The sequence below is a fragment of the Oncorhynchus clarkii genome, chromosome 2 (genome assembly GCF_045791955.1).
Source record: "Oncorhynchus clarkii lewisi isolate Uvic-CL-2024 chromosome 2, UVic_Ocla_1.0, whole genome shotgun sequence".
NCBI classification, from domain to species: Eukaryota; Metazoa; Chordata; class Actinopteri; order Salmoniformes; family Salmonidae; genus Oncorhynchus; species Oncorhynchus clarkii.
This window is the reverse complement of record NC_092148.1, coordinates 23,521,206-23,540,904: the sequence shown is the minus strand read 5'-3', so window position 1 is coordinate 23,540,904 and position 19,699 is coordinate 23,521,206. Positions and strand designations below refer to the sequence as shown.

The 19,699-nt window shown below is 41.9% G+C and overlaps 1 protein-coding gene across 1 annotated transcript; it reads right to left on the bottom strand.

Annotated features, from left to right (window-relative positions):
* Positions 1-1,805: 1,805 nt before the first annotated feature.
* Positions 1,806-18,325, bottom strand: LOC139380415 (death-associated protein kinase 2-like). Its single transcript, XM_071123074.1, has 12 exons — positions 17,879-18,325; positions 7,762-7,892; positions 7,272-7,493; positions 6,352-6,490; positions 6,041-6,170; positions 5,118-5,166; positions 4,968-4,994; positions 4,553-4,705; positions 4,395-4,440; positions 4,126-4,215; positions 3,804-3,890; positions 1,806-3,463 (listed from the first exon to the last, which is right to left on the bottom strand). The coding sequence occupies exons 2-12, from the start codon at positions 7,821-7,823 to the stop codon at positions 3,383-3,385; spliced, it is 1,086 nt and encodes a 361-aa protein (XP_070979175.1). The 5' UTR covers positions 7,824-7,892; positions 17,879-18,325; the 3' UTR covers positions 1,806-3,382.
* Positions 18,326-19,699: the final 1,374 nt, after the last annotated feature.

Here is a 19,699-nt window from a genome sequence, read left to right as displayed (position 1 = left end):
TCCCATGTTTCATGAGCTGAAATAAAAGTTCCCAGAAATGTTCAAAAAGCTTATTTCTCTAAAATGTTGTGCACACATTATTTACATCCCTGTTAGTGAGCATTTCTCCTGCCAAGATAATCAATCCACCTGACAGATGTGGCATTTGAAGAAGCTGATTAAACAGCATGAACATTACAAAGGTGCACCTTGTGCTGGGGACAATAAAAGGCCACTCTTAAATATGCAGTTTTGTCACACAAAACAATACCACAGGGAGCATGCTGACTGCATGAATGTCCACCCATCTGTTGATATACATTTGAATGTTCATTTCTCTATCATAAGCCACCTCCAACATTGTTTTAGAGAATTTGGCAGTACGTCCAACTGGCCTCACAACCGCAGACCACATGTATGGCGTCGTGTGGGCGAGTGGTTTGCTGATGTCAACATTGTGAAAAGAGTGCCCCATGGTGGCGGTTGGATTATGGTATGGGCAGGCATAAGCTACGGACAATGAACACAATTGTATTTTATCAATGGCAATTTGAATGCAGAGAGATACTGTGACGAGATCTTGGGGCCCATTGTCATGCCATTCATCCGTCACCATCACCTCATGTTTCAGCATGACAATGCATGGCCCCATATCGCAAGGATCTGTACACAATTCCTGGAAGCTGAAAATGTCCCAGTTCTTCCGTGGCCTGCATACTCACCAGACATGTCACCCATTGAGCACGTTTGGGATGCTCTGGATAGGTACAACAGCGTGTTCCAGTTCCCACCAATATCCAACAACTTCGTACAGCCATTGAAGAGGAGTGGGACAACATTCCACATGCCACAATCAACAGCCTGATCAACTCTATGTGAAGCAGATGTGCCTTGCTGCATGAGGCAAATGGTGGTCACACCAAATACTGACTGGTTTTCTGATCTACGCCCTTACTTTTTTTTTAAAGGTATCAATGACCACCAGATGCACGTCTGTATTCCCAGTCATGTGAAATCCATAGATTAGGGACTAATTCATTTATTTAAATTGACTGATTCCTTATATGAACTGTAACTCAGTAAAATCTTTGAAATTGTTGCATGTTGAGTTCATTTTTTGTTCAGTATACATGCATAGACTTAATAGACATTTAGTTCATGGTCAGGTAAAAAATATATATAAATTACTTGCAAATGACTCACCGGTTTGGTGGCTGCACCTGCTGCGATAGCCAACTTTCCAACCAGCGCGCAGATGTAATGATTGTCCTGTGCTTTTCACGTCTTCCCACGGTTTAGTCGGAAAAACTATAGTATAATAGCCGTTTTAATTATAGGTTTACCAGTCTTCCTGATATATATATATATATTTACATTTAACTTTGTCCAATTAATAAAAATAAATGCAGACCATCCGAATTCCTCAAACGTCTACAGGTAAGGTGTCATGTGTCACTTGATATCGAGAAGGAAACCCGTTTGATATTTTGTTTGTCTCGCTCTGTGTATGAGTCGCCACTCCCACGATAATGCTTGGCTAGCCGTAAGTGTTGTAGCCTGTTACTCAGTTTCGCTAGACATGGCTGTTTGCGCATCTCCTCTCACCTTTATGTACTGTATGTGTGGGTGTTCATGCGTGCGAATTACAAATATACTGAACACCTTGAACACTTACTATATTATGCACCGTTACTTCAATTTTAATGGTTGCCTAATTCCAAACTCACCTCTCTTGCATGCTCGAGTGCGTCTGTTTGTGAGTCCTCTATGGCAACGGGCATGTGCTCTGTAGGATGCACATTGGAAGGAGAGAGGGCATGGGCAGATTCAGGAATTTACAGTGTGTGAAAGCTCTTTATTTCCTTGGCCCAATCTCTCCAAGAATGCTGCTGACTCCTTGGATCCTGCTCATCTTGGAAGGGCCAACTACTCAACCCCGTTTCAAAACCTCTATACCCTTGTATAAACCCAGAGGAAAATGGTAACAATTCCCCACCCTTCCATAAGAATATGAGGTTGACAGCCTGGAACCAATTTAGAACATTTAGAAAAATAACTGAAAGACTGAAGTTTGTAGGCCTCACTTCTTCTAATCCATTTGTCTGTTACAATGAACTTTTACAATGATTGTGATGTTAACTCTAGGTTCGCAGTGGTCAAGCTAGATACAGGTTGCAGTTCACTGACTATCTTGACCTCATCATGTGCCACAGAAACTGATAACTCAACCAGTGCAAGTAGTCTGCTGTCTTTAAAAAATTGTGGGCTTTCAAAGTAACAAACGTGTATATACTGTAATAGCTTTAACATCATAGACTAACATTTTCTTATTCACCATCACACAATTCACAAAACATGGTTGTTGTCAGTATTAAACTCTCATTATTACATATTTTAAAAAAAACAAGCCTACACAAGGTTATAAAGTAGCTTTCCCTTTCAAAAACGACTATAAAATTGACCTTTGACATAAGCCAAAGATAGTTGAAATGTTCAATAAAGTATATTGAAGATGAAGTTTGATAAGGCTTTTAAGGGCCCTACACACTATGACTACATTACATGTCAGTGCCAAACACTATCAAACACGGCTGTAGCTGTGTACAGTACAGTAGCTCTGTATAAACTTATATCTACATTCTGACACAAATGATGTATCCACTTAAAGGCAGAATTAGAAAAACAGGCCTTCTATTTCCAATTGTATGGCTTGTATAGTTCCCTAATTTCATGTGAAACACTCAATTAACATTTGAGTTACCAAGTACTTTTTCTAGTTAATTGTATGAAATGCAAATGTCTCAAACTCCAATAAAAATGAGTTTGGAATAGTCTTGACCTTTGACAGGAATACAGCAGTCAAAAATATCAGAACATGTGGCGGAGGCTAAATAATAACCACATAATATTGTAAGGCATAATAATTGCAACCGAGGTTAGCTATAAGTGTGACAAACTCTATCCCGTGCACCAAAACAAAAGTTTTGGCATTTTCAGAAAATAAATGTGTCAAACTTAAAAGGCACAGGCAAGTGCATAAAAGGCACAGGCAAATGCATAAAAGGCACAGGCAAATACATAAAAGGCACAGGCAAATACATAAAAGGCACAGGCAAATGCTAGGTCAAATGGGGGTGAAGTGTAACAGAAGCAGTTTGGTAAACTACAGTGGTTTGATCAGGAACCGTGTCTGAGACATTAAGATTCAACTCTGTGGACTAACACTGGCTTTAGGCACCTGCACATCACGGGTTCGTTGCTCGTATTGTCACTGGCATAGTCAGTCATTCTGTAACTCAGACTATTGTTGACTGGTGCACTCACAAAAGGCTTCTCTCCATTTCCCCATGGTGGGATGGATAGAGGTGGTCTGAGGCTGTGTTAGTGACCCCAGTGGTCTTCTTTAGGAACTGCTGCTGAGTCTGCGGCGAATGAGAGAAGCAGGCTTGGTCTCCATGTCCTCCTGGTCGCTCTCACACTGCCTCTGACAAGGGGACAATTGCAGAGATATTCAGACATAAGCATATCAACAGCCTCATCGATATGTTGATATTGAGAGTATAATAAAGGGATTTATAACAGTTAAATAAAGGGATTGTAACATTATGATGAAATATGGGTGCAATATTTAATTGTAGTTTTCCTGTTTTTGTTCTTTCCCTGGCATATAAATGATTAGTGTATTACGATTTATTAAAATTGGTGTTATTGATTGCCCAGACGGTACACACAGCTAGTTATATAGGTCTTAGCCAGACTTTAAGAACAGGGCAGAAGCCAGCATGTCCCCTGGTCTAGACCCAGTCCTTTCTGCTCTCTCTTACCAGTTCTGGGTCCTCCTGGGACCTGCTTTTACACTGCAACTGCAGGCGAAATAATCTGTTACACGCCCACACCATGTTATATGACATCTACAGAGAGAGAGAGGGGGAGGATTTAAAAAGGGCATTGAAAGAGAAGGTGTCCACAGAAAAGCAGGACTTTGGAAAGAAAAAGGCAAATATGATGCAATACAATGTCCAGACCAGCAGGTGTCCCCCTCTCACCAATATTGTAGGACTACTGCTGCACACTAATGCAGATACAAGGTAGGAGAAAAGAAGAGGAAGCTACTTTGGAGTATTGAGATGCACTACTGGGCCTCACCTTCCATTTCCTTTTGGCGTTGAACTTCTTGAAGCTTTTCATGTTGATGGACGATCGACTTCTGTTATCCGCCTGTTTGCGTGTGAGGGGCTGATAAACAAGGAATTAACGTGCTATTTTAATAGACGCTTTATCCAAAGTGACATGCAGTTCACAGCTTTTCAGTGTGAATCATACTCATAACTCAAACCTTCAGCACAATAATGCGCTTATGTTGGGTTTATGTATTGAAGTTACCCCAATCAAATCACAATTCTCTCTTCTCTCACCTTGATCCAAGGGTGTACTAGACATTCATCCGCTGTCATTCTCTCTCTGTAGGAGGGACACACATCATTAAGTAATAGACTGTTGCATAGTATACAGAGGTTATAGACAATAACCATATCAATTAAACTAATAAATTAATGAGTGATCGTTTGTTTACATTGGGTCTTTGACCAGCAGTTTCTCAATAAAGTCTTTGGCCATGGCGCTGGTCTGGGTGAAATAGTTCTCTTCAAACTCATAGATCATCCCCACGATATTCTTTAGTGTCTCCTCGTCATTATCTCCTTGAAAGGGGGACAAACCACTCAACCTGTAGAATAGGGGGGTATTAAAGAATATGTGTAACTACCAGAGGAGGCTGGTGGGCAGAGCTATATGAGGACAGGCTCATTGTAATGGCTGCAATGTAATAAATGGCATGGGAGTCAAACGTGGTTTCATGTTTGATACCGTTCCATTTATTTCATTACAGACATTACAATTAGCCGGTCCTCCTATAGCTCTTCCCACCAACCTCCACTGGTAGCTACGGTATGTAAATTTCAAATTGTCCACTTGTTTTGCATACTCACAATATGTAGGTTATCACACCAATACTCCTGGAGAGAAGAGAAGAGAGATATGAGTGACTTTGTGTGCACAAAACAATTTACCCTGATAGTCAAGGCAGCTGGGACATTTTGTTTGGTTTTTCTAATGAATAACATTGTAGTAATGGTTACCAAATGTCGGCTGCCTCGCTCAGGGGTTCGTAGTTAATCACCTCAGGGGCTGGGAAGAAAATGGAAAGGGAGAAGGGGGAGAGAGAGAGAAAGTGAGAGATAATGAGATACACATAATACAATCCAGCCTTATCCAGAAAAACAGCGTGTGTGTAACAGAGGAAAATAACTGATAGTAAAAGAGAGAGACCTCTTTTGTAAGGACTTGAGAATACAATAGAGGAGAGTAACTTCCTTTTGTCACAACAGTCACTGTGTCATTGTGTTCGGGAAACACTGGGTGATGCTAACACTGCTGTTGCACAATATAATGGCATTCTCTAACGATGAATAATGAATAATAATGAATAAATGCTATAAGGACGTCATTGTAAATAAGAATTTGTTCTCAACTCACTTGCCTAGTTAAATAAATAAAAATATATAAATAAATCCTAAAATCTTACAGTAGAACACATGAAAATGTGCAACTAGTTGGGGAATGAGTGGGTTATGGTAGAACCCATGGCCCAACAATAATACCCATGCAACCCTCCTGCCCTCTCTTAAAGTAATCATTCCGTTACACTCTTTGTGTTGGAGACTCAGGTTGCATCACGTATATCTGGCCTGTTGAAACTTCTCACCTAGTCACACGTCTCTCTCTCACTACCCCCAGAGCCCCACCACACGCTCTGATGTCACATCCTGTCCACAACCACACTACTACCCCTTGGAAACTGTCTCCATGGAAACCTCAGCACCTTTCTAGAGGCTCATGCTAAATAAAAACTAAAACAGACAGGAAGACACACTGTACACACATCAAACATACACACCATAATCACACACTAACAAAATGCTCACACAACATGAGACACATACTGACTGACACAATTTCCACCAAACAAACACAGACCGTAAATGGGGAATGTTCCACTTACCGATGTACTGTGGGGTCCCAGATAGGCTCCTGTACTCCTCCCCCTGTTTGAGGCGATGGGCCAGTCCAAAGTCAATGATCTTGATGTGGGAGTGTGGCATCGTCCTGTCAGCCAGCATGATGTTCTCTGGCTAAATGGAAAACAGAGAATGTTACACACACAATGCCAAATCCTGATGGAATGAAAAACAGCCCAAATGGGTTTAGGCAAGGGGCAACAGAGTCAGGAAACGGGAGGCAGTCCCACCTAATTCATGGTACGGGGGAAGCACTGCTTTCTATCAGCTCTATTTCTATTCCTGTGTGTCTCACCTTGAGGTCAAAGTGGGCAATGTTCTTAGTGTGCATAAAGCCCACTCCCATGAGGATCTGCTTCAAGAACTCTATGGCCTCCTCCTCAGACAGGCTCTCCTTCTCTGCTATGAAATCAAACAGCTCCCCACCACTGATACTAGAGCAGAGAGAGGGGGGGGGGGGGGGGCAGTGAGAAAGAAGTGGTCAAAAAAAAAGTAGATAGAATTAAGTAGATGTAAGTTTGTCAGGAGAATATCTTCATCACATACAGATGTAGGATCTTAATTTGATCACTCTGTTGCAGGAGACATTTAAAACTTGTAATATATTTGAGGTTTAAAAGGCTTCTGAAGTTTGTATTTTCTATTTTGAAATTTCAGACTTGATTTTCCCTTAGGAATAATGTATCAACCCCTACACAAATGTCCATTAATAATTCCAAAATAATTCACATTTCTTGTTGCTGCAGGATTATTTCCCTGCTGTAGCACACTGGCTCAAATTAAGATCCTACATCTGTCGACCAGACCAAGTTATGAAAATGGCATCTCATTCCTATTAAAGTTACTCGAAAGTGAATCAGCCTAAAAGTTTGCTTCAAGATCTTATATTCATGCGCTCTTGTTTCCTGGAGTGCAGCACCAGTTTGTTTGGTTGCAGTTGTGAGTGTGTCTGTATTTGGGGGGGGGGCTATTGTTCAGTTATATTAACAAGTTTTGAGTTGTCTGTCTGGCCTGGACTATTAGATCAATGCTAGTAATGACAGGAGGATTAGATGGGCTGACGGGACCAAGTGCTTCTCATTGTGTTCCCATTAAACAGGTGGGAGTGAGAGTGGTGCTCCACGCAACTATTTCCATCCCACCTGCTGTGGGCTGAGGGGGAAGACAGACAGATAGAGGTCTCCCCCTCCCTCCATCTGTCCCCACTTGACTCACAGCTCCACGATGAGCACCACCTCGGCGCGACTCTCAAACACATCCCTGAGGGCCATGACGTTGGCGTGCTGCAGGCTCTGCAGTATCTCCACCTCCTTCTCCACACTCTTCCTCTCCAGGCCCAGGCGGCTACTGGCGCTCCGACGCAGCTTCAGGAACTTCCCCGCCCAGTGGACCTTGGACGCCCGCTCCAGCACCGCACGCACTTGCCCAAAGTGACCACTAGAGGGGGGCAGAGAGGGATGATATCGTAGGAAACGTTTGCATTGTGCTCTATATTACGCTGAACTACTCCTGTGATGCTAATAGGCCTAAAGCTAGTTTGAATGTGAGATTAGAGTGAGTAACTGAGAGAGGGGCATTGCACCTTTCTAGTACTATTTACTTAGCAGTGTATTCCTAGCATTATATGTAAATTAAGTGAAATTCAAATGAACATCAATTCATGTCTAGCGCTGTTCCATTCTCTACTCCAAACCTTCTCACTCACCTGCCAAGCACCTCTCCAATCTCATAGTAGTCCTCCACATTCTGCAGCTTAATCTGAGCCATGGTCTTGCTCTTTTTCCCTCTTCCCCTCCTCACACTATTTTTCTGGTTGTTTTCCAGAGCTACTGCACTCTGTAGAAGTGAGGGAAGAAAGAGGGATGACAGAACAGATTTGGAAGGTAAACTAAAATGTATTTCAAATATAGAAGCAAGTAAGTAACCAGACAGCATCAGGAACCATGGAAGAATGCCAGGACAATAAACAGTACTCTGTGTGTAGATATAATTATGACAAGCGTATAACAGCAGATAAACTAATGGAAACAAACATGGACATAAATTGAAAAAAGGCACACACACGCACACCAACCCACACAACCATGGTCGCTGGCAGATGTTTTGGGTTGGCATAGGGGGAGGGGGGTGTGCAGCGATTTAAAATAAATGTATTTATCATCATCCATATATTGCGCAACTATGCACACAAGAAAACAGCCAACCCCCATGATTTGTATCACGTTACAGTTTTTTCAATCACTTTGATGAGATTTTCACAAGTATGTCACAACGGTTAGTACACAACTCAAAACAGATCCTCAAAAAGGCAGTTGTTTCACAACTCTTAAGTACTTTTTCAATTGACTTGATTCAATATCAAGTGCTGAAGATTTGCATTGTAGCACGATTGAAATCTAGGCCACAATTCAATTTGTATTGCAAAAGTTCAGCGCTATAGCGCGATTGAAATTGATAGGTAATTTCTGATTGAGGCGACATATGCAGCGTTTACAGTCTCCCCGAATGCGGGAACAGTGCCTTTAATTTTAAATCACGCTATAGCAATTTGATCGCAAATGGGATAGAAATCAAGGACATTTTCAGTAAATGTTTATGGGTAGTGCCAGTTTATTGCCTAATGTGAAAACAGTGTAATATTGTCACGCCCTGACCTTAGAGAGCCTTTTTATTTCTCTATTTGGTTAGGTCAGGGTGTGATGTGGGGTGGGCATTCTATGTTTTGTATTTCTGTGTGTTTGGCCGAGTGTGGTTCCCAATCAGAGGCAGCTGTCTATCGCTGTCTCTGATTGGGAATCATACTTAGGCAGCCTGTTTTGCCACCTTAGTTGTGGGTAGTTGTCTGTGTTAGTGGCCTGTATAGCCCTAGGAAGCTGCACGTTCGTTTCTTGTTTTGTTGGCGACATTCTTAATAAAGGAAAATATACGCTCACCACACTGCACCTTGGTCCAGTCATTTCCCTGACGATGTTCGTGACAAATATACTGTCATTGACAGTACTGTAGCCTATTACATTCAAAGGACAATTTTGCATCTTGCATTTATTTCTATTAGATTAACTGTTAGTCAAAACAACTACATTGAGAAGATATCATGATGCGTTTTGGTGATTAAATGAAGGTTCTCATGGTATTTTACAGTAGAATTATATTTTGGATCAATGGTTGTGTGGTGAAAGTCTACAAACTAAATTAATACAAAATATAAGGTTTTGAATATAAGATGTTGCTGTTTACAAGTCTTACCAGTTTGGAGTTTTTTACTAAGAGTTTAGAAAATTCACCATATATTTGTGAAAAGATCACCAAAGCGATTGGAAGGAAAAAAAACGGTCAATAGACAACTACACCTCTTCGTTGCATTTCATGTGTGTGTTTGATGGTCAGTCCTGCATGAACACTGATAACTTGGAACAAAAGCAGGCACTGACTGCGCCCTTATCCGGATGTTTTATATAGAACAGACATTTTCTGCTGTGTGTGTGTGTGTGTGTGTATATGTTTGATGACATCACCTTGCATGAGGTATGGAAGTTGTTTATGAATGGTAGTGGTTAATAGAGATGTTATTACGTCACCTTAATGAATGCTGAACAAATGTTCCACTATGGCTTGTTAATTTAGCAACGAAAACCAAATAATTATTCTTTACACACAACCACCCAACCACCAACACACATCCTTCCCTGCTGATGCTGGAGCACAAAGGCATGCTCTGTATCTGTAAATATTTACATGTCACCGGAAATAACATTCATTTATCAGTGAACGCCCCAATGTGCTGTCAGCACACACACACTAACTAGCCAGGGGCCAAAGTGTTCTGCTTAACCACAACACAGATGAGAATACTTCTGTGAAAAAGAGAAAGACAAAGAGGTGTGTCCATATGCCCTGTGCATGTACAGTATGTGACCTGTATGCAGGGTCTAGGGGTTTCTACTGTGTCTGAGTGATGCATGGCATGATAACAGGTTCCAATCAATAGTCGGATAATAAATCAATGTACTCCTCACACTCAGTCATGGCAAGTTCTATCACTACATATCAAATTGTATTTGTCACATGTGCTGAATACAACTGGTGTAGACTTTCCCGTGAAATACTTGTTTATGAGCCCTTCCCAACGATGCAGAGTTTAAAGATATTAATAATAACTAAAGAGTAACACAAGAGGAAGAAATGAAAATACACAAGAATGGAGCTATATACAGGGAGTACCAGTATCAGATCAATGTGGAGCTATATACAGGGAGTACCAGTACCAGATCAATGTGGAGCTATATACAGGGAGTACCAGTATCAGATCAATGTGGAGCTATATACAGGGAGTACCAGTACCAGATCAATGTGGAGCTATATACAGGGAGTATCAGTATCAGATCAATGTGGAGCTATATACAGGGAGTACCAGTACCAGATCAATGTGGAGCTATATACAGGGAGTACCAGTACCAGATCAATGTGGAGCTATATACAGGGAGTACCAGTACCAGATCAATGTGGAGCTATATACAGGAAGTACCAGTATCAGATCAATGTGGAGCTATATACAGGGAGTACCAGTACCAGATCAATGTGGAGCTATATACAGGGAGTACCAGTATCAGATCAATGTGGAGCTATATACAGGGAGTACCAGTACCAGATCAATGTGGAGCTATATACAGGGAGTACCAGTATCAGATCAATGTGGAGCTATATACAGGGAGTACCAGTACCAGATCAATGTGGAGCTATATACAGGGAGTATCAGTATCAGATCAATGTGGAGCTATATACAGGGAGTACCAGTACCAGATCAATGTGGAGCTATATACAGGGAGTACCAGTACCAGATCAATGTGGAGCTATATACAGGAAGTACCAGTATCAGATCAATGTGGAGCTATATACAGGGAGTACCAGTACCAGATCAATGTGGAGCTATATACAGGAAGTACCAGTATCAGATCAATGTGGAGCTATATACAGGGAGTACCAGTACCAGATCAATGTGGAGCTATATACAGGGAGTACCAGTACCAGATCAATGTGGAGCTATATACAGGAAGTACCAGTATCAGATCAATGTGGAGCTATATACAGGGAGTACCAGTACCAGATCAATGTGGAGCTATATACAGGGAGTACCAGTATCAGATCAATGTGGAGCTATATACAGGGAGTACCAGTACCAGATCAATGTGGAGCTATATACAGGGAGTACCAGTATCAGATCAATGTGGAGCTATATACAGGGAGTACCAGTACCAGATCAATGTGGAGCTATATACAGGGAGTATCAGTATCAGATCAATGTGGAGCTATATACAGGGAGTACCAGTACCAGATCAATGTGGAGCTATATACAGGGAGTACCAGTACCAGATCAATGTGGAGCTATATACAGGAAGTACCAGTATCAGATCAATGTGGAGCTATATACAGGGAGTACCAGTACCAGATCAATGTGGAGCTATATACAGGAAGTACCAGTATCAGATCAATGTGGAGCTATATACAGGGAGTACCAGTACCAGATCAATGTGGAGGTATATACAGGAAGTACCAGTATCAGATCAATGTGGAGCTATATACAGTGAGTATCAGTACCAGATCAATGTGGAGCTATATACAGGGAGTACCAGTACCAGATCAATGTGGAGCTATATACAGGAAGTACCAGTATCAGATCAATGTGGAGCTATATACAGGGAGTACCAGTACCAGATCAATTTGGAGCTATATACAGGGAGTACCAGTACCAGATCAATGTGGAGCTATATACAGGGAGTACCAGTATCAGATCAATGTGGAGCTATATACAGGGAGTACCAGTACCAGATCAATGTGGAGCTATATACAGGGAGTATCAGTATCAGATCAATGTGGAGCTATATACAGGGAGTACCAGTACCAGATCAATGTGGAGCTATATACAGGGAGTACCAGTACCAGATCAATGTGGAGCTATATACAGGAAGTACCAGTATCAGATCAATGTGGAGCTATATACAGGGAGTACCAGTACCAGATCAATGTGGAGCTATATACAGGAAGTACCAGTATCAGATCAATGTGGAGCTATATACAGGGAGTACCAGTACCAGATCAATGTGGAGCTATATACAGGGAGTACCAGTACCAGATCAATGTGGAGCTATATACAGGAAGTACCAGTATCAGATCAATGTGGAGCTATATACATGGAGTACCAGTACCAGATCAATGTGGAGCTATATACAGGGAGTACCAGTATCAGATCAATGTGGAGCTATATACAGGGAGTATCAGTATCAGATCAATGTGGAGCTATATACAGGGAGTACCAGTACCAGATCAATGTGGAGCTATATACAGGGAGTACCAGTACCAGATCAATGTGGAGCTATATACAGGAAGTACCAGTATCAGATCAATGTGGAGCTATATACAGGGAGTACCAGTACCAGATCAATGTGGAGCTATATACAGGAAGTACCAGTATCAGATCAATGTGGAGCTATATACAGGGAGTACCAGTACCAGATCAATGTGGAGCTATATACAGGGAGTACCAGTACCAGATCAATGTGGAGCTATATACAGGAAGTACCAGTATCAGATCAATGTGGAGCTATATACAGGGAGTACCAGTACCAGATCAATGTGGAGCTATATACAGGGAGTACCAGTATCAGATCAATGTGGAGCTATATACAGGGAGTACCAGTACCAGATCAATGTGGAGCTATATACAGGGAGTACCAGTATCAGATCAATGTGGAGCTATATACAGGGAGTACCAGTACCAGATCAATGTGGAGCTATATACAGGGAGTATCAGTATCAGATCAATGTGGAGCTATATACAGGGAGTACCAGTACCAGATCAATGTGGAGCTATATACAGGGAGTACCAGTACCAGATCAATGTGGAGCTATATACAGGAAGTACCAGTATCAGATCAATGTGGAGCTATATACAGGGAGTACCAGTACCAGATCAATGTGGAGCTATATACAGGAAGTACCAGTATCAGATCAATGTGGAGCTATATACAGGGAGTACCAGTACCAGATCAATGTGGAGGTATATACAGGAAGTACCAGTATCAGATCAATGTGGAGCTATATACAGTGAGTATCAGTACCAGATCAATGTGGAGCTATATACAGGGAGTACCAGTACCAGATCAATGTGGAGCTATATACAGGGAGTACCAGTACCAGATCAATTTGGAGCTTTATACAGGGAGTATCAGTATCAATATCAGATCAATGTGGAGCTATATACAGGGAGTACCAGTACCATATCAATGTGGAGCTATATACAGGGAGTACCAGTATCAGTATCAGATCAATGTGGAGCTATATACAGGGAGTATCAGTATCAGATCAATGTGGAGCTATATACAGGGAGTATCAGTATCAGATCAATGTGGAGCTATATACAGGGAGTATCAGTATCAGTATCAGATCAATGTGGAGCTATATACAGGGAGTATCAATATCAGTATCAGATCAATGTGGAGCTATATACAGGGAGTACCAGTACCATATCAATGTGGAGCTATATACAGGGAGTATCAGTATCAGATCAATGTGGAGCTATATACAGGGAGTATCAGTATCAGTATCAGATCAATGTGGAGCTATATACAGGGAGTACCAGTACCAAATCAATGTGGAGCTATATACAGGGAGTATCAGTATCAGATCAATGTGGAGCTATATACAGGGAGTATCAGTATCAGATCAATGTGGAGCTATATACAGGGAGTACCAGTACCATATCAATGTGGAGCTATATACAGGGAGTATCAGTATCAGATCAATGTGGAGCTATATACAGGGAGTACCAGTATCAGTATCAGATCAATGTGGAGCTATATACAGGGAGTATCAGTATCAGATCAATGTGGAGCTATATACAGGGATTACCAGTATCAGTATCAGATCAATGTGGAGCTATATACAGGGAGTATCAGTATCAGATCGTGGCAAAGGTGTTGTTGCCTACCCTCACAACCTGGTGCCGGCACGTCAGGAAGTCCAGGATCCAGTTGCAGAGGGACAGGTTCAGTTCCAGGGTCCCTAACTTGGTGATGAGCTTGGAGGGGACTATGGTGTTGAAGGCTGAGCTGTAGTCTAGGAACAGCATTCTCATGTAGTTATTTCCCCCTTTGTCCAGGTGGGAGAGGTCAGTGTGAAGTGCAATTGAGATTGTGTCTTCTGTGGATCTGTTGGGGCAGTATACAAATTGGAGCGGGTCTAGGGAGTCTGGGATTATGTTGTTGATGTGTGTCATGACCAGCCTTTCAAAGCACTTCATAATTACAGTCATTTAGGCAATGGTGGTCAGCTCGAAACATGTTGGGATGACAGAATGGGATAAAGAGATATTAAAAATGTCTGTGAAGACGCTTGCCAGCTGGTCTGTGCATGATTGGAGAACGCGCCCTGGTATTATGTCTGGCAGGCGGCCTTGTGATTGTTAACCCCGTGCTCACATGGGCCATGGAGTGCAAGATCACACAGTAATCCTAAAAACAGGGGCTTTCATGCAAGGCACCATGTTATATTCCCTCAAAGCGAGCATAAAAGGCATTTTGCTTGTTTGTGAGTTCTGCATCACTGGGCAACTCATTCCTGGATTTCCTTTTGTAATCCATTATCGTCTGCGAGCCCTGCCACATAAAAGGAGAGTTGGAGCCGGTGTAATAGGATTCCTACTATATTGTTCTTTTGCATGTTTGATGTCTCGTCTGAGGTCATATCGGCCTTTCTTGTATGCGTCCATGTCCGTGTCCCGTTAACTCTGGCCTTTAGCCCAGTGAGAATATGGCCTGTAATTCAGCACCCCCAAACACCTTCCTGCAGCTATGGGCTTTTCTGTCTATGTGTGTGTATCTGCGTGTTGTGTGTGTGTGAGCTCGCACCTGTGCGTTTATCTGTCTAAATGTCTTTCTGACAATATGCATTGATGCAAATTGGGAAAAATATGGTAAAAAAAACAGGATGTGTGTGTCTGTGTGGTGTGCATGCATGCATGTGTGAAATGACAACGTGTCTGTATGTGTGCTAGTTTGAAAAGAGAAGAGTCTGTGATGACAGGGTTTTTGTGTCTTTGTTGCAAGACAATGGCAGGATATGTGACATGTTGAAACGTCTGCTTCCAACTCACACTCTCAAACACGTAGATCGCCTGAATGCAGCTCACTTTCCAGCCCACTTTCCAGCTCACACTCTCAAACACCTAGATCTCCTGAACGCAGCTCACTCTCCAGATCCCAAGCACCTGGATTCTGATCACCTGTTCACACACCTGCATGTCATTATCACACACTATCTAGTTCAGTTCTTCCCTATCATTGGGAAGTGTTGTTTGTTTTGTGACACACTTCTATTCTGAGCTCTGTCCTCCCCCAGACCAACATTACTTTAAGACATGAAGGTCAGTCAATCGGGAAAACTTCAAGAACTTTGAAAGTTTCTTCAAGTGCAGTCGCAATAACCATCAAGCGCTATGATGAAACTGGCCCTCATGAGGACTGTCACATGAAAGGAAGACCCAGAGTTACCTCTGCTGCAGAGGATAAGTTCATTAGAGTTAAATGCACCTCAGATTGCAGCCCAAATAAATGCTTCACAGAGTTCAAGTATCAGACATCAACTGTTCAGAGGAGACTGCGTGAATCAGGCCTTCATGGTCGAATTGGCTGCAAAGAAACCACTACTAAAGGACACCAATAATAAGAAGATACTTTCTCGGACCAAGAAACACGAGCAATGGACATTAGGCGGGTGGAAATCTGTCCTTGGTCTGGTGAGTCCAAATTTGAGATTTCCGGTTCCAACTGCCATGTCTTTGCGAGACAGTGTAGATGAACGGATGCTCTCCCCATGTGTGGTTCCCACCGTGAAGCATGGAGGAGGAGGTGTGCTGGTGTGGGGGTGCTTTGCTGGTGACAGTCTGATTTATTTAGAATTCAAGGCACACTTAACCAGCATGGTTCCCACAGCATTCTGCAGCGATATGCCATCCCATCTGGTTTACGCGTAGTGGGACTATCATTTATTTTTCAACAGGACAATGACCCAAAACACGCCTCCAGGCTGTATACGGGCTATTTGACCAAGGAGAGTGATGGAGTGCTGCATCAGATGACCTCCACAAACACCTGACCTCAACCCAATTGAGATGGTTTGGGATGAGTTGGACCGCAGAGTGAAGGAAAAACAGCCAACAAGTGCTCAGCATTTGTGGGAACTCCTTCAAGACTGTTTGAAAAGCATTCAAGGTGAAGCTGTTTGAGAGAATCCCTAGAGTGTGCAAAGCTGTCATCAAGGCAATGGGCGGCTACTTTGAATTATCTCAAATGTAAAATATATTTTGATTTGGTTTTTTGGTTATTACATGATTCCATATGTGTTATTTCATAGTTTTGAGGTAGTCACCCGTAATGCATTTCAATTAACAGGTGTGCCTTAAAGTTAATTTGTGTGTGAACTTGTGACTGTGTGCGTGTGACTCTGTATGTGTATGTGTAACGGATGTGAAATGGCTAGCTTAGTTAGCAGTGTGCGCTAAATAGCGTTTCAATCGGTGACGTCACTTGCTCTGAGACCTTGAAGTAGTAGTTCCCCTTGCTCTGCAAGGGCCGCAGCTTTTGTGGAGCGATGGGTAACGATGCTTCGAGGGTGACTGTTGATGTGTGCAGAAGGTCCCTGGTTCGCGCCCGGGTATGGGCGAGGGGACGGTCTAAACTTATACTGTTACATATGTGCATGTGTATTTGACTGCATATCATATGCATGACCCATTCTGGTCCACTAGACTACTGTAACACTATTAAAACGTCTACTCCAGTACATCCATTGTCAAGGACTGACCGTCCAAATGGAAAACATATACAGATGCTGTATCTTAATTTGAGCCAGTTTCACACAACAGGAAAATAATCCTGGAGCAACAGGAAATGTGAATTTTATGTGGATTATAATCAATGGATATTTTTTATGTAGGGGTTGATACCACAGGAGGCTGCTGAGGGGAGGACGGCTAATAATAATGTCTGGAACGAAGCAAATGGAATGGCATCAAACACATGGAAACCATGTGTTTGATCTATTTGATACCATTCCACTAATTCCACTCAAGCCATTACCACGAGCCTGTCCTCCCCAATTAAGTTTCAACCAACCTTCTGTGGTTGATTACATTTTCCATTAAGGCAAATAAAGTCTGAAATGTTTAAGTGGAAATTACAAACTTTAGAAGCTTTTCTAAGCATTGAATACACTACATGTTTGCATTTCCTGTTGTCCAGGAACATTCCTGCAACAACATGATGATCAAATTAAGATATGGCATCTGTATAGCCCCAGAGATTAGGACACAGATAGGGTATCACCAAATCTATGTTCCACAAGACAACTAGAAAAAGAGAGAAAGAGACGGAGAGAGAGAGATTGAGAGATGCTGCATGAATGAGAAGTGGGTTATTTATATCAAACAATAGTGAGAATTTACATGAAGAAGGGGATGCTTTGGCCACTTGTGTGTGAAAGAGTCTAACGTGGCATCATCCATTCAAGCCTGCAACAAGTGACAATGGAAAAGTTGATGCGTAATTTGTGGCATTGTAACTGCTGCGTCCATGGGTTTTGTATACAATATGACATTACACATCCCTAAATAACAAAAGAAATAGCCAACGTCGCTTGATCTCCATCAGTTGGAACCAACAGACAGACAAGAGGGAAATGGCTCCTCATAAATAGGCCTATTCAAATAAACGGATTTTGGGTTTGAGGAAAAAGGTCTGTAGGCGGTGGTTATAGTTAAAACTACTCACCCAAATAAATTCACGATAATCTCGGGCGCCGCTCTGATGTGAGGTTGGTCGTGTCACAACTTTCTACTTCTTCACCTGTGTAGTAGGCTTTACGAACTCCCGAATTTAAAGTAAATTTGTCTCCCTTGAAATTAAATAATTAGGTTGTGCCGTATTCTGACAGCAACCGGTTTCCGTACCGGAGAGAGAGTAGTAGCCAGACTAGTTCGACGGCTCCCTTTATTTCAATGCTCTTTGGTTACCCAAGCCTACAGGGGAGCTAGAGATACGCGACATACACCATGGCAAGCCCTCACATACTTTTACATTTTTTAAACCACATCAATATTCCTGTAGACTATAAAAGGTGCCTGTTGTGGCCCTGAATCAATCCACTGATTAGTCTAGTACAATCCAATTTCTTGGATATGTTGCGTGCAATTTGCAAATAGGCCTACTGCACAGTACACTGGAGATGTAGCCTATTGTGTGATGTGGTTTAAAAAAAGTACCCTAAAGGCAAGGTTGGGTAGGTAACTTTCTAAATGTAATCCGTTAGTTACTTGTTACCTGTCCAACATTGTAATCAATAACGTAATTTTTGATTACCCAAACTCAGTAACTTAATCTAATTAGGCTACTTTCAGTTACTTTTAGATTACCATTAAGAGACATTAGAAGAAGACCAAAAGGATTCATCAAACACATTTGGTGTGTCATCATAGTGGTGTCTCTGACTTTTGGTCAGATGATCACATACACAAACACTAGATGACTGATAGGGGCGCTGTTTTGAAGCCACCATGCCTCCATCTTGGACCCCCACCATTGAGAAAAATATTTTGGAAGCTAAAGAAATGCATTTATTAATGTCTACATTCGTTTTTGCCTAATTTATTCTATTACACACACATTAATGCATCAATGAGGCCACTTTAATAACGTTTACATATCTTGCATTACTCATCTCATATGTACAGTGCCTTGCGAAAGTATTCGGCCCCCTGGAACTTTGCGACCTTTTGCCACATTTCAGGCTTCAAACATAAAGATATAAAACTGTATTTTTTGTGAAGAATCAACAACAAGTGGGACACAATCATGAAGTGGAACGACATTTATTGGATATTTCAAACTTTTTTAACAAATCAAAAACTGAAAAATTGGGCGTGCAAAATTATTCAGCCCCCTTAAGTTAATACTTTGTAGCGCCACCTTTTGCTGCGATTACAGCTGTAAGTCGCTTGGGGTATGTCTCTATCAGTTTTGCACATCGAGAGACTGACATTTTTTCCCATTCCTCCTTGCAAAACAGCTCGAGCTCAGTGAGGTTGGATGGAGAGCATTTGTGAACAGCAGTTTTCAGTTCTTTCCACAGATTCTCGATTGGATTCAGGTCTGGACTTTGACTTGGCCATTCTAACACCTGGATATGTTTATTTTTGAACCATTCCATTGTAGATTTTGCTTTATGTTTTGGATCATTGTCTTGTTGGAAGACAAATCTCCGTCCCAGTCTCAGGTCTTTTGCAGACTCCATCAGGTTTTCTTCCAGAATGGTCCTGTATTTGGCTTCATCCATCTTCCCATCAATTTTAACCATCTTCCCTGTCCCTGCTGAAGAAAAGCAGGCCCAAACCATGATGCTGCCACCACCATGTTTGACAGTGGGGATGGTGTGTTCAGCTGTGTTGCTTTTACGCCAAACATAACATTTTGCATTGTTGCCAAAAAGTTCAATTTTGGTTTCATCTGACCAGAGCTCCTTCTTCCACATGTTTGGTGTGTCTCCCAGGTGGCTTGTGGCAAACTTTAAACGACACTTTTTATGGATATCTTTAA

What these genes read in the sequence shown, in the direction of transcription:
- LOC139380415 (XM_071123074.1), bottom strand. Translation starts at nt 7,823, where the DNA reads ATGGCTCAGATTAAGCTGCAGAATGTGGAGGACTACTATGAGATTGGA. An exon ending in TGGGACCCCACAGTACATCG is followed by an intron (nt 5,167 to 6,040) that starts GTAAGTGGAACA and finishes TTTTCTTCCCAG; the next exon opens with CCCCTGAGGTGATTAACTAC. An exon ending in AGCGAGGCAGCCGACATTTG is followed by an intron (nt 4,995 to 5,117) that starts GTAACCATTACT and finishes TCTTCTCTCCAG; the next exon opens with GAGTATTGGTGTGATAACCT.